The sequence below is a fragment of the Manis javanica genome, chromosome 4, assembly GCF_040802235.1.
Source record: "Manis javanica isolate MJ-LG chromosome 4, MJ_LKY, whole genome shotgun sequence".
Classification (NCBI taxonomy): Eukaryota; Metazoa; Chordata; class Mammalia; order Pholidota; family Manidae; genus Manis; species Manis javanica.
This window is the reverse complement of record NC_133159.1, coordinates 95,782,362-95,804,404: the sequence shown is the minus strand read 5'-3', so window position 1 is coordinate 95,804,404 and position 22,043 is coordinate 95,782,362. Positions and strand designations below refer to the sequence as shown.

Here is a 22,043-nt window from a genome sequence, read left to right as displayed (position 1 = left end):
ATTAAAAATACACATACTTCAACATAACTATGCCGGCACCCTCATCTTAACAATTACCCAGCCTCCAGAGCTGTGATAACTCCATTTATTATATATTAAAAATAAAATATATACACACATACACACAAATATACACTTAAACACAGAAAAAAATTTGAACCTGTCTTACAGTGAACCCTGCTGGAATTTCCATTTTTCATTAAAAGATACGAAATTTTACCTGGGCACAACAAATGAAAGCAATCGAAAGTGTCAGTAAGAAGACTGAAGATACAACCACATCAACTGAACGCTGTGGACCCCGTCTCTGTGGAGTGAGATACATATGTTACTGTCTAGCACTGGAGACAGCAACAGCCCTCACACATTAACATTCTGAATTTTATTATGTTAATGTGAAAACAAATGCTTTTTATAAGAAGTTTTTAACATAGGAGTTTACCATATTTTAGACAATTTTCAATAAGCACTGAAATCCATACTGTCCCAAGTTAAAGGCGTAACTGATCACTGACATATTTCAGCTGGAATATTTCTCAAAAGTCAGAAAAAGATGCAATATTCAACTTACCACTCTGCCCTAGGAATTTAATTTTTTCCCCCCTTCTAAGCTCTGGCTTATTTCTCTCTCTACCAGCTTTGCAGATAGAGCACTTCCAACTTGATATCCAGCAAGACTATCAGCCACTGATACAATCTTCCCAGTACACAGAACTACACTGCCTATTGAGAATCTGCTGCCAGAAATTTCAGTGAGCATGTTTGCTGCATATTCTAGTTAGTCAAATAAAACTCACCTTAAGAAAGGAACGCAGTGATAACCATATCTTAATGTTCTCTACTTTTTTAAGTCTGAAATGAGGTATTTCATACTTCCTAGCTTTCCTGGCAGAAGTAATATGGCTGAAGAGTTTTGCAAATAAAAATCTCTAGAGGAGGTTAAAAAAAAAAAAACAAAGTGAAATGCACGTATGTCTCTGTGTATATATTTAGATATCTGTAAATGATATCCCCAGCATGTTAAAAGGATGAAATTCTATTCAGTGATCACTAAGACAGACAGTGAAAAGGCTCTGTCCAGTTTCTTCTCCTTGGAGACTTTGTGAATCCCCAACTTCACAAACTCAAATGTTTATATAGAATTCTGGCTAACTCTCAAATTGCATTTCCATTCAAAATCACATCTCTTAGACATAACAACAACATACTAAGTCCTCAATCCCTCTTATCAAATTTTAATAAATTTAGTTATCACTTCTGTGATATTTTTCACAAACATTTCGCTTTGAGGATTACTACATATGCTATGAATGAAAATAGCAAAGGTACATTGAGGTGCAGGTGCTAAGCAGTCAGCTAGGCTCACTCACTTGCTAAACCACTTCTACAGATGGGCTCAGCAAAATTTCAGATTACACTATGTCATTTATGAACAATCAAATCACAAGGGCTAAACCCACAAATACCCAAAGCCTTCACTGCCCACATTAACTTTTGGAGAGAGAACAAAAACAACTTAATGGAGTATCATATACAAAAGCATAGGGAAGAAATCTTATTCAGTTTTCTACCAACCTGTTTATATGTTCTCTCTGCCACACACATCATGAAAAAAAATATCCAAGTAAGACACAATCTTTCAAAAAAATTAATTAGAGACAAAATAATAATAGGTGTAACAGGTGGTGCCCCACAAAAGAGAGTCAAGATCTCCTCAGCTGGAATGGACTTTAGCTGGTCAAGGCTCTTCTCTCGGAAAAGTCGATGTAAAAAAGGAAAAAATGCTAATCCAATGGTGACGACATTTCCCAGCATCTGATAACCTACTCCTTGCTGGTATGCATTCACCTGGGAATTAATTTAAAATGTCCATTATTATTGCATAGCTAAATGAAGTTACAAAGCAGTATTTATCAAATGCTATTTAGATTATTAAAAATTAAATTTGTTTTAAACCTAAAAAGTACAAATAAAAATGATGCAGGGATTTATAACTTTTAGATCTTATTAAAAATTAGGCTTAAATAAGATAAGGAATATTTGTAGAGTATACCTGGACAATTGATCATGCTCATAAAGACTATGGTAACAAATACAATATATAATATTCTTCCCTCTCTAAGTAACAAGTAAAACTCTGACTAAATTAAAAATATGTATGTGTTTCAAAAACAGTGTCAGTGTTGTGATCACTAAATGTGTTCTATGAAACAGCTGAGAATCTATTAATCTTACCCTGCTCATGATGATGCCACTTATTTCCAACACAGACATATCCATCTTTTTGCACTCACTCCCTTCCCAGATTATTGCACTAACTCGATCAGAGGCAGGACTTGAGTTCTGAAGCCAGAATAAATGGTTCTGAGAAGAAAAAAATTAAGTTGTTTCCATCTATTCCTTCTTCCTTTCCTCCATTAGGTTTTTTTTCCCCTTTGCCCAGTTCCCAGGCTACATTTACCCATGTTCAGCCTCGTCATTCTATTATCTCCTTCACAAAGCTCATCACTCCTATTACCATCTCTGTGACGCTGACTTCTGGGCACTTTTTCTTTCTTAGGCCATTTTCTCACCTGGAGAGAGGCTAAATGTCTTCTGTGGTGATGAGAGGTAGGATTCTATGATCTCCAAAGGTTGTTTCCCTCTCTAAACATTTGGTAGTGAAGGTAAGCTTGGTACATACATGGGCTATAAAGGAGGAAAGTATTTCTCAATCAACGCAACTATACTGGGGGTAGTAGGATAATAGGTAAGGGAGGTGGTGCTAATATGTCTTAGGTTATCTAATGAATGCTAAGGAGTTAAAACTTTCTCTGGTATAATCAGGACATAGAGAAGCACAGAAAGCTCAACACGAGGTCATAATGAGCGAGTCCCCATTTTCCTCTGCCATGTCATGTCTTATTCCTCAAGTACTAACTCAAGTCTCATTCCTCGACATGGTCCTCTGACTGCCATAAGCTTTGCTTGTTTTGCCCTTCTCTGAAATTAAAAACCCTTACGGTCTAAATAAGATAAATTATCATCTAATTAATGCTGCTTTTATAGTGTCCTGTAGTTATTTCCCATATAATCACCTTCTCCCTCAACTAAAATAGAAGTTGCTAAAAAGGGCCCAGATAGTGTATTTCTTCTCTTTCCACCATAATGTTTAGCATAATGCTAATGAATATTTATTGATTTATTCACTGATTCAGCAAAAAATAAATTTATTAAGCACCTACTATGTAACATGCACTATGGATATAATGGAGAACAAGATAGATGTGGTAACTGACATCAAGAATTACAAAGGAGACATGCTTAAATCAAGTTACTACAGAGGTATATAGGGTTATATAAGAAAGTCTTCCTAAGGAAGTATCATTTTATCTAATACCCCAGCTGAAGGAATGATTATTAGAGAAAAGTGTGTTCCAAGCAAATAAACCAGTCTCTGTAAAGGCCCAGAAGCACATGAGAAAGGGTACATTTCAGAAACTAGAGACGTTGAGTTAAAGTATATATACCATGTGAGAAGCAGGGAGGGAATGGTCAGAAATTATAGACTGCATCAGAGCAAATAAAGAACAGAAACCAATAGTCAAGAAGGGAAAAACAGCATTTATAGGATTTTAAGGAGAATGTAATCAGATTTGTATTTTAGAAGCACCATTCTGGTTGCAGTATGGAAAATGAAACAAAGGACAGTAAGCCTAGAGAAGCCATTGTAGCAATCCAGACAAGAGCTGATGAGGGTCTGCACCAAGCAGGGGCACACAAGTGGCCAGATGCAGATATTGTACAGCAGAATCAAAAGAATGTGACGACTGATTAGAAACACGGTGGAGAGGGTAGGGTCAAGAATGACTCCAGGGTTTCTGGCTTGGGTGGCTAGTGGTAGCATTCAGAAATATAAAGAACAAAAGAACAAAAGAACAAAAGAGCAGGTTAAGTGGAGGAACTGGGAAATGATGAATTCTGTTTGACAAGGTGAGTTGAATCTTATTGAATTTTCTTATATATGCCTTAAAATTATACTGTAAATCTCAAAAGTGCAAAGGAGGACAAGTTCATCATGATGTTATGTATAACTACTAAGTGCTAATATAATTTAGATGAATCCTCAGACTAAATATAGATGATTCCTCAGAATCTAAATATTTAGATTCAAGCTTTGATAGCAAAATTGGAGAAGGAAGCTTAAAACTTTAATGAGAAAATGTATGTGGTTTCCAGTATTTTTTAATTGTATACATTTAATGAAGCAAGACTTTTTTCATGAAACTGTATAACCTAAATCTTGGAATCAATAAAATTCAATAATTAAATAAATCAATATCTATGATCCACTATTTGTAAGTCACTGTGGAAATACTGAGCCTAAATAACAAAAAGCTAAGAATCATACTCATTGTGATTACACATCTGACAAGATGATGAGACCCATTTCTTAATCATTCAGTCTCTCCAGCAGCAGAACAAGCTGTCTCAAGAAATAACAATCACTCCAGCTCCTGAAGTATTTAAGCTGAGGCTGACTGACCATCTGATGGGAATAACAATAGTAATGCTAACATTTATTGGGTGCTTACTCTTCTCCAGTCATTGTGCTAGGCACTTTATGTTGTCTCATTAGATAGATCACCATATTTCTAAGAAGTAGGAACTATTATTACCATGTGGTAGATGTTAAAAAATTTTTTACAGTTGTAGAATGAATTCCTGTGTTGGTTGTAAGGTTGAAATACCTTCTAAGGAATCTCCAATTCTAGGCTATCTGACTTGATATTAATATAAAATTTAAAATTAAAAGAATCACTTGATTTATGCATTATTATAGAAGCAAGCAATGCCATTTCCTAGTAATTCATATATAAAACTGTGATGTCTGTGAAAATATAAGGTACCATTCAAACAACCCTGCTTATGTAAAATGAACGTTAAGGGTTGTTCTAAGGAAAATAACAAGAAAAAGTACTATGAAAAAAAACGTAAGGTTAGGGCAACTCTAGAGTGCTTCCCCCTGAGTTCTAATTCCAACAGCTTCACTGACAAACTATGCTCAATTTCCTCATCTTTAAACTAGAGATAATAATAGTATCTATCTTACAGGATCAAAGTTGAATACAGTGCCTGGTACATGGTAAGTACACAATAAATACTAGTTATTATATCACTGCCTTTGCAGACCTGCTGAAAAACATCCTCTTTGGGGTCACGTTTGGTTCCTGAGTGGAGGGTATTCACATGCGCCCCCTCACTATCACTGCTGACAGATGACCGGCACTCTGGGCCATGCAGCAGGTCGTCCCATAACATATCCTCGGTCTCTGAGTCGTGACGGGTGCTTTCTGAGTCTCTTCTCGACATGTTGAGGCTTCGAGAGCCGCCATTCACACCAGACCTAGAGCCCTTTAAAGGAAAAAGAAAATTGTTTTCATTCATTTTTTAAAACAATTATATATCTGAAATAAAATTAAGACAAGTTAATTAAGGTGATGGTTGGCAAGCTTTCATAAGTTGATCACCATGTATTCATTTGTTCACAAGCTTTCATATAACAATAATACATTTTAATATTTAAATGCTAAACTCTAATGACTCTAACAAGCAGGATTTTAAAGGGACTCCCTCTAAGAAGTTACTGCCAAGTCACGGGATTGTTCAACTAAGGTGCCCTGGGATAGGAGTGACTCCTGCAAGGAGTTCACCTCCGGAGGATCCACCCTGCATGTAGGTGTGGCTGAGCCTTTGACTTACCCAAAGTGCCCCCTCCTCTAAGCAACATGAACTTGCTTATAGAGCTTGAGTCAAACTTTGCCCACGACCCCAACTGCCTTGTCAATCAAAACAAAAACCACACTACCATCATGTACTCTGCTCACTTCTGAATGACAACATTCCAAACATACAACACGCCCATTAGCTTTCATGATGAGATTTACTGCTCCCATGTCTCAGAGGTCCTTTCCCAAAAATCTGTCCTCAGCCTCAATCCCATTTACACTGGAATGATGCTTAAGAATAAACTCCATATTCCAAGTTAATATTAAGTAGCCTTCTCATCATTTGGAGTCTGAGGAATCTTCCTGAGCATCATCTTTGATACTTTTAAGATTAGAGTCAAAGTGAAAAAAGAGTTCATGCTCTTTCAGCACACCTGGGACCAGTGAGAGTGACCCTGGCCAAGCTCTTTCCCCAGGAATCACGCTCAGGAATTCACCATTCTCATTACTCATTCACCAATGAGTAGTCATATAAAAGCTGCTAGATAAATAGACAGATGGAGGCAGGAAGGACAGGCAAATACAAACACTATTTTAGGTCAGAAAAGGAAATGATGAAGCTATTACATTCAAGAGTACATCTTAAATAATGATCTCTCAAAAAGATACATTACCTGACCAAAGGCTGCAGATTCAAACTCTGATTCAGCCAGACTATCTGAATCTCGCACAATATGACACCATTTAGTAGAGGTCTTCTTTACCTGCCAAAAAATCAAGGCAACAACACAACAGGAAAACATGTTAAATACCTTGTTACTATTCAGTGATTTAGGAGTTAATGCCTATACTTTTATAAACTAATATAAAAATTACCTGAGTGTTTAGGTGCCTTGACAGTATTGACTTTCTAGTTTTAACTTCACAACCATTGTCACTTGAGGCCCCTTCCACACTCCTACGCAGTATCATCATCTGTGTCTGGGCTTCGCCATCTTCCTCACTTGACAGATCATCTGAAATCCCATTACCCAAACGCCTAACAGCCTCCTATAAAGAGAACAGCAATTCTTCATGGGGAACAGCCCAAAATACTCTTCATGTGTAAAAACTAAGAAGCAACAAAAGGAAACTAAACCAAAACTGAACAAACCTCTATATTACTTGGTCTCAATAAGAAAAATATTGAACTTTCCTGAAGCTAAATAGCCTAAATGATAAGGCAGTGTTACCTAGAAGTTACAAGCATACTTGAGTCAAACTCTATGTCTGAATCCCCAGCTCTTCCTTACTAGCTATGTAACCTCAGGCAAGTAACTAAGTTTCTCTGAGGCTCAGTTTCCTCATCTGAAAAGTGCTGATAATAAAATCACCTATTTCAGAGTTGTTGAAACAATTAAATGAGTTACTACATGTAAAGCACTTAGTAATGGATTATAGTAATGGCTCAAAAAGATTAGCTATTATTGTAACTACTAAATGCCACAGTCTAACAAATGAGAAAATATTTTAAGACCATAAAATAGAAGTGCAGTGAGTTTTAGAGCAGAACATCTCTACTAAATCTAGAAAACAGTTTTCCAAACCTTACCATACTATCACTGCCTCTCTGGAATATGACGCAGCAGTCTCTACACTAACCTATTAAATCTAGCAATCTACTGCTAAGGCTGGGGCAATAGCAGATGCAATAACAAGTTCCAGTCCTAGAAATTAGAACAATGAGCTAGTCTTTATGTGATATTCTCCTTTTCATGTCCTTTATTTATTTCATAGACAAATTACACAAACCTAATAGTATCTGTTTTGTATAGAGTCTAAGAATAGCAACATTTCACATGGGAAAGAAAAGGTTTTGTTATATTTGTACTCTTCTAAACCTTACCCTCCAGCACTTCTCTCCATCTGAAAATTTTGCTTTCTCTTTTGTTTGCCACATTCTAATCTCTGGTCGGCACTGCCTCTTCTTAGTCACAGGATGCAGATAACTTGAGTCATTGTCAATTTCAGTCCCTTTGTTGCTTATTAATTTTTCTCTTTTAGTCCTATTTTTTAAAAGGAAAAAAAAAATTACTAACTAGTTCTCTGAAAGTAGTATTTCTATAAAATCATTCTTTTGGGAATACAATGTATTATTCTAAAAACCAAGAAAATTCAGAAATCATATTTTTCAGGTTCTAACTCGTTCAAGGGTATATAGAAAGCCACAATATAATTATCTCTAGTCTCCAAAGACGCATCTCAATTGGTTGAGAGTAAGCCTGTTCTCTGAAGTTTTCCAAGTAAGTAGGTTCACAGCCTTTACCACTTTCTCTCTCAAATATAATGCTGCCTCCTACACCTCATATCACTTGTTTATGCCACTTCACTTCACTTCCCCTCTCCTGTCCTTCAAAGCCCAGCAACTCTCAGCCCCTCCATGACACCTACTGGCTACTTCACTCCATCTGCTGAACTGCATGGCCTTTAGTCAGCATGTAGTAATTTCTAATACTCTAACACTGATGTGACTTCATCATACCTACTACTCTTATCTTCCTAATTAGATGGTAAAATCAGTGAGAACAGGGATGCATGTGTTCAACATGAAGAACTCAAACACTTCAACGAAAGAATGTAAATACAGCTTTAGAAAAATATGTAACCATCTGGGTACCCTCTGCCTTTCAAAAGCTCACATAATACCACTCTGCCTTTATAAAAGACCCTCATCAGTACCTGTTCTAACTGAAAAAAGTCCCAAGAGGACTTTCAAGTTTGCAAAAAAGGCAAAAAAAACCAAACAGCGTTCAGTTTGTCTTGCAGCAAGCACGTGTAAGGGCAGCGCAGCCCAGTCCAGTGAGCGGCCCCACCTAGCTTTTTCCCAGAAGCCATGCTCAGCAGCTCACCATCAAGCCGCCATGGCTTTGAACTGTGCCTGTGAGCATCTGTGCTTCATATCTCAACTTATTTTGTGCATCCCTTAGCAAGAGGCGTGTTCAGGTGTAAGAAAAGCTGAAGAGAAGTTATTTTGAGGGTCTGGAAACACTCAAAAAATTTTCCTATAAATTAACAGTAATTGCTTCTCTGCTTTATGCTATTTCAGGTTAGGAGGGTTTCACAGGAATGCTGCACTTTCACACAGTGGGGGAAACCTGTACTTCATCTTCAGAAAAGGAACTACAAAAGAACTTTATTTTTGACTCACAATCATTAATATATGACAAAATAAGTATTTCTTTGAGTTATACTAGTGCTCTCACAAACTGAAAAATGAGAGGCAGAATTATCCAGGATCCGTTTCCCTTTCTATCCTACAGCCAATCCACACCAGCCTCTTGTCCTGTATCCCATTTCTGAAGAGGTAACAGATCATTTTTAAATCCTTCTCTTCCTTAAGATGTTAACTGATACTGTTTAAAATATTATCCTTTCAGAGTACTTAAACTTTTGTAATCTTGTGGTCTAAAAAATCATTTTCCAGATCCAAAAGCTGCCACAGGCGAGCAGCTGCCCAGCGCAGGCAGAGGATGCCCGGGCAAGGAGCAAAGGGGTGCCATTCTCACAGGAGAGCACACCGGCATGCCTGCCTCTCCCTCGGGGCTCTGGGCTGCCCCGCCCATCATGGCTCAGGAAATTAAACCGGAATCTGCTCCCAGTGTGCGGGTAACTGGCACAGGCAGTGGAGAAGGGCACGGCAACCAGCAAGCAGGAAGGGACTTTGTTCTCCCAGCTAACACACACGCTACCTGCCTATGACTACCTCTATCACCATGAAAAGGCAGAAGAATTTGGTCCAGTCCAGAATCACCCAGGCAACCCCCAAGAGAGGGCCTGGGGTGATAGATGTAACCAATCTTCCTGTAAAAGAATTTAAAATAAAGGTCATAACCATGCTGATGGACCTGCAGAGAAATATGCAAGAGCTAAAAGATCAAGTTGGGAGGGAGAATACAGAAATAAAACGATCTCTGGAAGGCCATAAAGCAGACTGGATGAGGTACAAGAGGCCATTAAAGGAATAGAAATCAGCGAACAGGAATACAGAGAAGCTGAAGGAGAGAAAGATAAAAGGATCTCCAGAAATAAAAGAATATTAAGAGAACAGTGTGACCAATACAAAAGGAACAATATTTGCATTATAGGGGTACCAGAAGAAGAAGAGAGAGAGAAAGGGATAGAAAGTGTCTTCGAAGAAATAATTGCTGAAAACTTCCCAAAACTTGTTGAGGAAAGAATCTCTCAGAAGATGGAAGCCCACAGATTTCACAACATGAGAGAACCAAATATGACAACACCAAGACATATAATAATTAAAATGGCAAAGATCAAAGACAAGGACAGAGTATTAAAGGCAGTCAGAGAGAGAAAAAAGGTCACCTACAAAGGAAAACCCATCAGGCTATCATCAGACTTCTCAACAGAAACCTTACAGGCCAGAAGAGAATGGCATGATAGATTTAATGCAATGAAACAGAAGGGCCTTGAACCAAGAATACTGTATACAGTATGATTATAATTTAAATATGAAGGAGAGATTAAACAATTCCCAGAGAAGCAAAACTTGAGGGAACTTGCCTCCCACAAACCACCTCTACAGGGTATTTTAGAGGGACTGCATTAGATGGAAGCACTCCTAAGGCTAAATAGATGTCACCAGAGAAAATAAAATCACAGCAAAGAAAGCAGACCAACCAAATACTAACTAAAGGCAAAAAAGAAAATCAACTATTCACAAAAGCAGTCAAAGTAAACACAAAAGAGTACAGAATAAAACACCTAACATAAAGAATGGAGGAGGAGGAATAAGAAGGGAGAGAAATAAAGAATCATCAGACTGTGTTTATAATAGATTAATAAGCGAGTTAAGTTAGACAGTAAGATAGTAAAGAAGCTAACCTTGAACCTTTGGTAACCATGAATCTAAAGCCTGCATGGCAGTAAGTAAAAATCTTTCAATAATCACCCTAAATATAAATGGACTGAATGCACCAATCAAAAGACACAGAGTAATAGAATGGATAAAAAAGCAAGACCCATCTATATGCTGCTTACAAGAGACTCACCTCAAACTCAAAGACACACACAGACTAAGAGTCAAGGGATGGAAAAAGATATTTCATGCAAACAATAGGGAGAAAAAAGCAGGTGTTGCAGTACTTGTATCAGACAAAATAGACTTCAAAACAAAGAAAGTAACAATAGATAAAGAAGGACATTACATAATGATAAAGGGGCAGTCCAACAAGAGGATATAACCATTACAAATATATATGCACCCAATACAGGAGCACCAACATATGTGAAACAAATACTAACAGAATTAAAGGAGGAAATAGAATGCAATGCATTCATTTTAGGAGACTTCAACACACCATTCACTCCAAAGGACACATCCACCAGACAGAAAATAAGTAAGGACACAGAGGCACTGAACAACACACTAGAACAGATGGACCTAATAGACATCTATAGAATTCTACACCCAAAAGCAACAGGATACACATTCTTCTCAAGTGCACATGGAACATTCTCCAGAACAGACCACATACTAGGCCACAAAAAGAGCCTCAGTAAATTCTAAAAGACTGAAATCCTACCAACCAACTTTTCATACCACAAAGGTATAAAACTAGAAATAAATTGTACCAAGAAAGCAAAAGGGCTCACAAACACATGGAGGCTTAATAACATGCTCCTAAAAAATCAATGGATCAATGACCAAATTAAAATAGAGATCAAGCAATATATGGAGACAAATGACAGCAACAGCACAAAGCCCCATCTTCTGTGGGATGCAGTGAAGGAAGTTCTAAGAGGAAAGTATATAGCAATCCAGGCATATTTAAAGAAGGAAGAACAATCCCAAATGAACAGCCTGAAGTCACAATTATTGAGATTGGAAAAAGAAGAACAAATGAGGCCCAAAGTCAGCAGAAGGAGTGACATAATAAAAATCAGAGAAGAAATAAATAAAATTGAGAAGAACAAAACAACAGAAAAAAATCAGTGAAACCAAGAGCTGGTTCTTTGAGAAAATAAACAAAATAGATAAGCCCCTAGCCAGACTTATTAAGAGAGAAACAGAATCTACACACATCAACAGAATCAGAAATGAGAAAGGGAAAATCGTAACAGACCCAACAGAAATACAAAGAATTATTAGAGAATACTATGAGAATCTATATGCTAACAAAACTGGAAAATTTGGAAGAAATGGACAACTTCCTAGAAAAATACAACCTTCCAAGACTGACCAAGGAAGAAACAGAAAATCTAAACATACCAATTACCAGCAAAGAAATTGAATCAGTATTCAAAAAGCTACCGAAGAACAAAACCCCCAGGCCAGATGGATTTACCACAGAGTTTTATCAGACATACAGAGAAGACATAATACCCATTCTCCTTAAAGTTTTCCAAAAAATAGAAGAGGACGGAATACTTCCAAACTCATTCTATGAAGCCAGCATCACTGAAATACCAAAACCAGGCAAAGACACCACAAAAAAAGAAAATTACAGACTAATATCCATGATGAACATAAATGTAAAAACACTCAACAAAATATTAGCAAACCAAATTCCAAAACACATCAAGAAGATCATACACCATGATTAAGTGGGATTCATCTCAGGGATGCAAGGATGGTACAACGTGCAAAATTCCATCAACATCATCCACTACACAAACAAAAAGGACAAAAACCACATGATTATCTCCATAGATGCTGAAAAAGCATTCAACAAAATTTGACATCCATTCATGATAAAAAATCTCAACAAAATGGGTATAAAGGGCAAGTTCCTCAACATAATAAAGGCCATGTATGAAAAACCCACAGACAACATACTTAACAGCAAGAAGCTGAAAGCTTTTCCTCTGAGATCGGGAACAAGACAAGGATACCCACTCTCCCCATTGTTATTCAACATAGTACTGGACGTCCTAGCCATGGCAATCAGACAAAACAAAGAAATACAAGGCATCCAGATTGGTAAAGAAAAAGTCAAACTGTCACTATTTGCAGATGACATGATATTGTACATAAAAAAACCCTAAAGACGGCACTGCACAACTACTAGAACAAATATCTGAATTCAGCAAAGTTGCAGGATACAAAATTAATACACAGCAATCTGTTGCTTTCCTATATACTAACAATGAACTAGCAGAAAGAGAAATCAGGAAAACAATTCCATTCACAATTGCATCAAAAATAATAAAATAGCTAGGAATAAACCTATCCAAGGAAGTGAAAGACCTATACCCTGAAAACTGCAAGACACTCTTAAGTGAAATTAAAGAGGACACTAACAAATGGAAACTCATCCCATGCACTTGGCTAGGAAGAATTAATATTGTCAAGATGGCCATCCAGACTAAAGCAATCTACAGATTCAATGCAATGCCTATCAAAATACCAACAGCATTCTTCAACGAACTGGAACAAACAGTTTTAAAATTCATATGGAACCACAAAAGACCCCGAAGAGTCAAAGCAATCCCGAGAAGGAAGAATAAAGCAGGGGGAATCTCGCTTCCCAACTTCAAACTCTACTACAAAGCCACATAATCAAGATAATTTGGTACTGGCACAAGAACAGAGCCACAGAACAGTGGAACAGAATAGAGACTCCAGACATTAACCCAAACATATATGGTCAATTAATAAACAATAAAGGAGTCATGGACATACAATGGGGAAATGACAGCCTCTTCAACAGCTGGTATTGGCAAAACTGGACAGCTACATGTAAGAGAATGAAACTGGATCATTGTCTAATCCCATACACAAAAGTAAATTCTAAATGGATCAAAGACCTGAATGTAAGTCATGAAACCATAAAACTCTTAGAAAAAAACATAGGCAAAAATCTCTTGGACATAAACATGAACAACTTCTTCATGAACATATCTCCCCAGGCAAGGGAAACAAAAGCAAAAATGAACAAGTGGGACTATATCAAGCTGAAAAGCTTCTATACAGCAAAAGACACTATCAGTCAAACAAAAAGGCATCCTATGGTATGGGAGAGTATATTCATAAATGACATATCTGATAAGGAATTGACATCCAAAATATATAAAGAGCTCATGCACCTCAACAAACAAAAAGCAAATAAGACAATTAAAAAATGGGCAAAGGAGCTGAAGAGACAGTTCTCCAAAGAAGAAATTCAGATGGCCAACAGACACATGAAAAGATGCTCCACATTGCTAGTCATCAGAGAAATGCAAATTAAAACCACAATGAGATATCACCTCACAGCAGTAAAGATCGCCACCATCCGAAAGACAAACAACAACAAATGTTGGCAAGGTTGTGGAGAAAGGGGAACCCTCCTACACTGCTGGTGGGAATGTAAATTAGTTTAACCATTGTGGAAAGCAGTATGGAGGTTCCTCAAAAAGCTCAAAATAGAAATACCATTTGACCCAGGAATTCCACTCCTAGGAATTTACCCTAAGAAGGCAGCAGCCCAGTTTGAAAAAGACAGATGCACCCCTATGTTTATCGCAGCACTATTTACAATAGCCAAGAATTGGAAGCAACCTATGTGTCCATCAGTAGATGAATGGATAAAGAAGATGTGGTACATATACACAATGGAGTATTATTCAGCCATAAGAAGAAAACAATTCCTACCATTTGCAACAACATGGATGAAGCTAGAGGGTATTATGCTCAGTAAAATAAGCCAGGCAGAGAAAGACAAGTATCAATGATTTCACTCATCTGTGGAGTATAACAACAAAGAAAAAAACTGAAGGAGCAAAACAGCAGAAGAATCACAGAACCCAAGAATGGACTAACAGTTACCTAGGAGAAAGGGACTGGGGAGGATGGGTGGGAAGGGAGGGATAAGTGGGAGGAAAAAAGAAAGGGGTCATTATGATTAGCATGTATAATGAAGGAGGGGGCACAGGGAGGTCTGTACAACACAGAGAAGACAAGCAGTGACTCTATAGCATCTTACTACACTGATGGACAGAGACTGTAATGGGGTATGTGGGGCAGACTTGGTGATGTGGGGAGTCTAGTAAACATAATGTTCCTTATGTAATTGTAGATTAATGATACCAAAAAAAAATCATTAAAGCTAAAACAGAATAAAACTTATTATGGTAGATTACTAGACTTCAGGTAACATGACAGACAGTAGAGACATTTCAATTAAGCAAATCCTTCTAGAACCCTTAAAACTTCCACCACAATGATAATACATTTACACTGCATACTCCCATGACCTACCCAGAGTATATACAATGTAAATACTGATGTGAATACAAAATCAAATAAAAGTTCCAATGTAGCACTTCCCACCTGTTGCCAAAGAGAGTCCACAAAAAACCACCAATGAAGGGTGCAGTTTCCAAAGTTTCTACTCCTCTGATTTTATCAGAGGCATTACTTCCATTTTCTCGGCTCGCATCACCATTTACAGTTTTCCGTAATTTTCTACAAAAAAATATTTCAATAACTTCAGATTATTCAATATCGTTTCCATTTCTACTCAAAATATCCCTACAGAAAATTATACCAATGGGTTACTACCTGAAGTTAAATATAATGAAGTTCATACAATGAGGATAAATTATGCAAGTACATTTCTGACTTAAGGGCAAAACAGATTCTAAACTAAAGCCCTGTATTACCATGCTGTTCAATATTTAAAGAAACAGAGCTATTATTCACTACTAGAAGGAAAATTTTCACATGCATGACCAGTTTTTTCAGGTACTCTCAACACCACTAGCAGAAGGAAGAATTTCTTTAAATATGAATGTTAGAAATCTAACCCATTTGGGACATTTAATCAGTAGAACACAAAATAATAGTAACTGATCACCTTTTACTGATATACTATGCAGATAAAAAATATTGCCTATAAATACCAATGAGACACAGCCCAGCATTTGATTTGATAGAAATCTTTAAATCAACTGAACTTTCAAGGAATCTTTTCTTTTTTGGAAATAAAAAGTGAAAATAACATTTAAAAATAAGAATGAATATGTTGAAATTCATTGCGCCAAATGAAAAAAATCTTAGTTACTGCTTATGGGAATAAAAATCTATATATTTTGAGGAAAGAGAATAACACTTGGAAGATAACAACACATATACGTTATAACCCTGAACAGTCCCAGGACCCATATATAGCACATAACCAATAAAAACATGACATGAATTAATGTGTAGAAAAGTCAAATATATCTTTATTAAACGTTTAAAACATGTAGAAATCCATTCTTAGTATACATTATTGAAAAGGTAAAAACTTTAGCAGTATTAACCCTTGAGCAATTCTTTAGTAGCACCAACCCTTTAATAATATAACCCTATGTACTAAGATCCTTGTTTACATAGTGAATTTTCACCAAATTTTGATTGACTGAATGAATAGGAATGTTTTTCAAGATCATTATTTAAGAATTTAAGATTAATTGGAATTTTCCTTTTAAACAACTGTATTGAATGACAAAATCCCACCTGGGATTAAAAGTTCATGACAATCTTAGCATCAGGGAGAAAAGTGAAAAGTAAAACATTTTTAAGACAAAAAATAATGAAAGGTATACACAAAGGAGGAAGACTTTCTATTAATTCAACCAAGGATTTTTGTAATCTCTACAGTGCTTCTCCCAGAAAATACACAACTACAGTGTAATTTCTCATCTCACCTTCTTCTCCGATTTCCATTGTTTCCTGATGGCCTTGTTATCTGAGTAGACACAATTTGACAGTGGACAGTTCCCATGAGTAACATAAGGCACAAGGGTCCAAGTACTTCACTTACATTCACAATAGGCATCATAAAATATAACACGAGCGCTATGACTGAAAAAAGAGGTTTCAAAATTAGAGCTTATCTTTAAAACTAATTCTGGTTACTATACACATTATTTCTATAAAAATCTTTCATTTTAAAAAGTGCACAGTAAAATCACTGAATTTCCTACAGTACAATCCACCTGCACATTAGATGAGGGGAAAACCTGAAGCCTTAGATCACAGAGCAAGTGAAGAATAATGTGTTCAAAGGATCTGCCTTTCTGGCAGTATGATAATCTAGGTATTTCAAAAGGCTTTCCACCACAAAACAGCAAGATTCTGTATAACATATATACTTTGAAGTGTTCTGCTCAGAGGAACAATGGTAATACAGGTAGCAATTAGCAAAACTGAGATTTGAACCCAGGCTGTAGGGCTCTGAACCCTTACCTTACTCTTAACTACTAAACTAAATTGCTTATTTGTATATGTATATGAAATGTACAAAGAAATAAATGACGAAACAGAAAATGGAACAAAATTATCTCCAAAAAACTTTCAGATAGAATCCTGGTGATGAGTTCTTTCTCAGACTTCAAAATAATGATAATTCTTGTGCTATATAAACTATTCCTATGTGGAGAAAAAAACTGTCAAATTAATTTCATGCCCTAATACCCTGATAGTCAAATATAACAATAGCACCAAAACAATAAACTACAAAATATGATTTGTGAATGCAGATATAAATTTACCACTAACATTATTAGGCACCATGAAGGGAGGGATTTTTGTCTACTTTCTTCATGGCTATACCTAGGTCAGTATCTAGCACATAGTAGGCACTCAGTATTTGTTGAATGGATTGAAATACTGTCAGTGTAAATCCAACAATACAACAAAAGAACAATTCAGCAAAACCATGTATGGTTTATGTTAGAAGGATAGCTGGAAATCTACCTCACAGCCTGTAATAGTGCTTGGTACAAACATGGTAGGCACTAAAGTATTTGTTGATGGAACTGATTTAATCTAATAATTTAATATGATGTAATTTTGGACACATACATACAAATCATCTCAATTGACAATTGTGTAAAAGGTCTTTGTCTTGATTCCTGAGAAGTAACCTCTAAGCCCTTGCAATTTCCCAAGTGATGGAAGTATCTTTGTTTTTCATGGTGACCCCGTTGGACCATACCTGATAATTTATGCTAAGGAGGTGACAAGATGGGGGTAGCTATACTAGAAAGATCAAGCATGTGATTAGAGGGTTGGGGTTTTGAGTCACACTGTATCAGCCTGACTTCTGGATAGTGGGAGGAAGTAGGGGAAAATAAAGATTGAGTTCAACCACTTGGCCAATGATACTATCAATCATATCTAAATAAAAGCCCCTCAGTAAAAACTCTGAGTACTGGAGTTTGGATAAGTTTCCCTGATTGGTAATGTTCTGTGCATACTGCTACCCATTATGGCTAGAAGGGTAACATATCCCTGAGAATGATGGAAAAATTCCTCTTTGGAACCCTCCCAGGCTATGCATCTCTTCTAATGTGTATTCGTTTGCTATTTAAAAAAAACTGATTTATAAGTATAGCACTTTCCTGAGTTGAGTCCTTCTAGCAAATTAATGAATCTGAGGGAATGAGTGGGGGACCCTCAAAACTGAAGCCCACTCATCAGAAGTAAGGGTAGCTCTCCGGACTCCCAGAGTGAGGCTGGTGTCTGAAGTGAGGGCAGTCTTGCAAAGGACTGTGCCTTTAACCTGTGAAGTTTGGTCCAACTCCAAAAGTGAAAAAGCACTTAACCTTAAATGCCAGTATTTTCTAAATACTAGGAATATAAAAAATATTTCCCTAACATACTAAAAAACATACAAGAAAAATCAACATACATCATATTAATGAAGACATTCTGAATCAGGAACAAACCAATGATGACCATTCTTACTGTTATTACTTAACACTGTTCTGATAATGTTGCCTAAGTCAATAAAAATGAGTGAAAGTATGGAAAAGGGACCAGATTTACATTATTTGGCAATAATACAGTTGTATAATTAGAAAATCTGAGAGAAGTACTGGTAAACTATTAAAATTAATGAGCTAAAAAAAGTCAAAATGTGACATTAGCCAGTTAAATTTATTAAAAAAATTTTACAAAAGTAGCAGCAACAAAAATTAGAACATATGGAAGCCCCCAAGTGTCCACTGATAGTTAAATATACAAACAAAATGTGGTATATACATACAATGGATTATTATTCACCCTTAAAAGGAAGGAAATACTGACACATGCTACAAATGGATGAACCTTGAAAACACGATACTAACCAGAGCAAGCCAGTTGCAAAAGAATAAACACTGCATGATTCCACTTATATGAGGTACCCAGAGTAATCAAATTCAGAGAGACAGAAAGGAGGGTGCTGGCTGCCAGGAGGACAGAGGGAGGAGGAATCGGATCTAGGGAGTTGTTATTGATTTGCAGGTACAGAGTTTCAGTTTGAAAAGCTGAAAGAAGCTCTGGAGATGGCTAGTGCTGATGGCTGCATAACAATGTGAATATACTTAATGCCACTGAACTATATACTTAAAAATGGTTAAGATGGTAAATTTTGTGTCATGTGTATTTTACCACAATAAAAAAGGTTTAACTTTAAAATGATTTAAGCAGGTCTTGTAAGAAAGAAAAAAACCTACAAAGCTTTACTAAGAGAGATAGCAAAAGACCAAGAGATATATCAATTTTTTCCCATTTTCCCCAAATGTATCTGTATCTATATTGGGAAGAGAGGTGAATTCCAGTCGAAATTCCAACTTTTGGTGGGGCTGATCATGATAAAATGATTCTAAATTATTTTGGAAAGAATAGGTAAAAATACCCCAGGAAAATGTTGAAAAAGCAGAATAGGGAAATATCTGTCCTGTTCAATGTTACCACATATTAAACAACTGTAGTAATTAAAAAAATGTGGCACAGAGATGAGAATATCCAGACAAATCAATAGTGCAGAATGTGTAGTCCAACAGTAGACCATGGTGTAGATGCAAATTTAATACATATGGTTTAAATATCTCAATAACAAAGAAATAAATTCTTTAAATATTTAACTTCAAGTGACCAAAGAATTGCACATTAAATGAGCAAAATACTATTTTGTGTATATCAAATTAGGCAACAACTTTTAAATTGTAATAACACTGGTAAGATTATGGTAAAACAGGCACTCTCATCTACTACTTTCCAAAGGACTGTGCCACCAGCAATTTCACTAGATGTACTAAAAACCTTAAGATGTTTATATTCTTTGATATGTTGATTCTATTTCAGATAATAAATTCTAAAGCAATAACATAAAATATGGAAAATCTTATTCATGATGGCATTATTAACAGGAAAAAAAACCCAGAAACCACCTAAATGCTCACAATATAGGAACAGTTTATAAATTATGGTACTTTGATATAATGGAATATTAAGCAGCTATAGAAAAAGAGTTTATGATAAATCCTTATGAGAGATTCCCAGAGACACTGAAAGGATAGTTTTAAATGATGGTATGTCCATATGATGGAATACTTTGCAGCCATTAAAATGATAGTTATGAGGACTTAATTATAATTATGTAAAATTAAAAATTCAGTTCCTTATCATGCTATCTACATTTAAGTAGATAGCCACATATGCCTAACAGCTACTACACTGGGCAGGGTGGAAATAGAACATTACCATCATCACAGAAATTCTGTTGGACAGCACTGTGTCCAATAGATTGGACTTTAAAAAATTAAACTTCTAGATTTGTAAACTCATAGATACATCTTTCACTGTATAACTTACACAACTCAAAAAAATGACACAGATAAAGAAAACAAAAATCACCCCAAATCCCTTTACCCTAAACCAACCTACACCTAATCTTTGTTCTAATTCATGTCTTTTTATTCAAGTATAACCATAGATATGCTGTCCACTTTCAGAAAGTATACCTGGTAGACAATTGGGCAATACAGTGGTAAGGAGAACACACTGGGTCCCTATAGATAGTGTGAAGAGGAAAAAATAAAAACAAAAACATCAGGTAGTCATGTGTAATACAGAAATTAGAATAGATTCCTGTGATAGTGATGGCGAATGGTAGGACTACTTACAAAGTATAGTTAGGGATGGCCTCTCTATCAAAGTTACACCTCAGATCTTAGTTACAAAAAAAGACTGCCCTGTTAAAAGCCTTAAGATCATTAAGAAAGCAAGCTCTGCGGGAGGAACAGAAAAGGGGCCACTGTGTCCAGAGTAAGCGAGGAGGAGAGTGGTACGATGCAGCACCGAGAGGCCGGCAGGGGACAGAGCATGTATGGCACCGCAGGCCATGGTAAGGGCCTGGATTTTCATTCCAAGGGCGATGAAAAGTCTCTGAAGGGCTGTAAGCAGGAAGTTATGGTTTCCATTTTATAAGATTTCTCTAATTGCTGTGAAAAGAATGGTTGGTAGAAAGAAGGCTCAGAGGAAATGTGACTCTAGGTCTAGGCTCAGAGATGCTGGTTCTGTGGACTATTATATGATGGTGGCAGTAGAGACTGAAATAAACAGTCGAGACATATTTTGGAGATTGGATTTAGATTTGGTGACAGACTGGTGTGAGAGCTGATGGTAGAGTAGAATAAGAAGATAATTTCTCACTTGACAGCTGGTTGGTTGATGATATCATTTAACAAGAAGAGGAAGACCTGAAGAGGAATAAGTCTGTACAAAAGAGTTTGTTAAAAAAGAAATCAAGAGGTTGATTTTGGATATGATTAATCTCAATACCTTTTAAATGTTCACATGGAAATGTCAAACAGGTGGTTAGATTTACAAGTCTAAAGTTCAGCAGAAAGATCTGGCCTGAAGATATAAATCTGAGAATCACCAGCATATCAATTATATTCAAAGCAGTGGGGCTGTATCAGAGAACCCAGAGAACAGAAGAGAATCTGAGATCAGCTTTGAGGTAATCCAATTTTCAGAGGTCAGAGAGAAGAAAAGATTGAAAAGGCCTGGCCACTGAGACAAGCAGAAAGAAATTTAAGAGAGAACAGCAAAATAATATTGTTGACTCTCTCTGAGCAAATAAATTTTTTAAAGTCTCCAAATGGTGTATGCCCCTTCATTTCTTTGTACTTCAAACCATCAAATGAAAAGGTAAATGTAAGAAGAGTAAGGTCTGCATTACCTCACAGCAAAAGCAGCAAACAGAAACTTTCATAATTTATTCTAACTCCTTAAATTACCTTGCATGAGGTAAAGCAGTAGCAGCCAAACAAAGATTCTTAAAGAGGTAACCTGAATCCACCAACTGCTGAACAATGGGAAAAAAACGACTCGAACGAGCCCTTTCCGAGTCAGAGATGTCCATGGAATTTCAGGCTTGGCTTTGGCAAATGTTGAGCCTTTAAATATACAATAAAACAGAGCATGAAACATTTATATGGCACTATACTAATGCACACTTGTAACACTGCATTAAAAACAGGTGAGAGCAAAAATCAGCACATAACCTGTTCAGTTAAAAAGAATCTGCTTAGATGTTC

At 36.4% G+C, this 22,043-nt stretch overlaps 1 protein-coding gene across 7 annotated transcripts in view; it reads right to left on the bottom strand.

Moving 5' to 3' along the window:
• The window catches only part of PHTF1 (putative homeodomain transcription factor 1), a 50,736-nt gene that overhangs the window by 5,621 nt on the left and 23,072 nt on the right, over positions 1 to 22,043 (bottom strand). For 2 of the 7 annotated variants that reach the window (XM_017652031.3, XM_017652030.3), the window contains exons 5-15: positions 21,744 to 21,902; positions 16,377 to 16,533; positions 15,016 to 15,150; positions 7,594 to 7,753; positions 6,585 to 6,758; positions 6,383 to 6,472; positions 5,173 to 5,394; positions 2,236 to 2,364; positions 1,576 to 1,848; positions 798 to 929; positions 221 to 307 (exon numbers count right to left, since the gene is read on the bottom strand). In XM_017652031.3, the coding sequence (XP_017507520.1) occupies positions 221 to 307; positions 798 to 929; positions 1,576 to 1,848; positions 2,236 to 2,364; positions 5,173 to 5,394; positions 6,383 to 6,472; positions 6,585 to 6,758; positions 7,594 to 7,753; positions 15,016 to 15,150; positions 16,377 to 16,533; positions 21,744 to 21,902 (1,718 nt within the window). The remainder of the gene's footprint in view (positions 1 to 220; positions 308 to 797; positions 930 to 1,575; positions 1,849 to 2,235; positions 2,365 to 5,172; positions 5,395 to 6,382; positions 6,473 to 6,584; positions 6,759 to 7,593; positions 7,754 to 15,015; positions 15,151 to 16,376; positions 16,534 to 21,743; positions 21,903 to 22,043) is intronic. The other 5 variants (XM_037005402.2, XM_017652032.3, XM_073234403.1 and 2 more) reach the window with 5 other exon arrangements.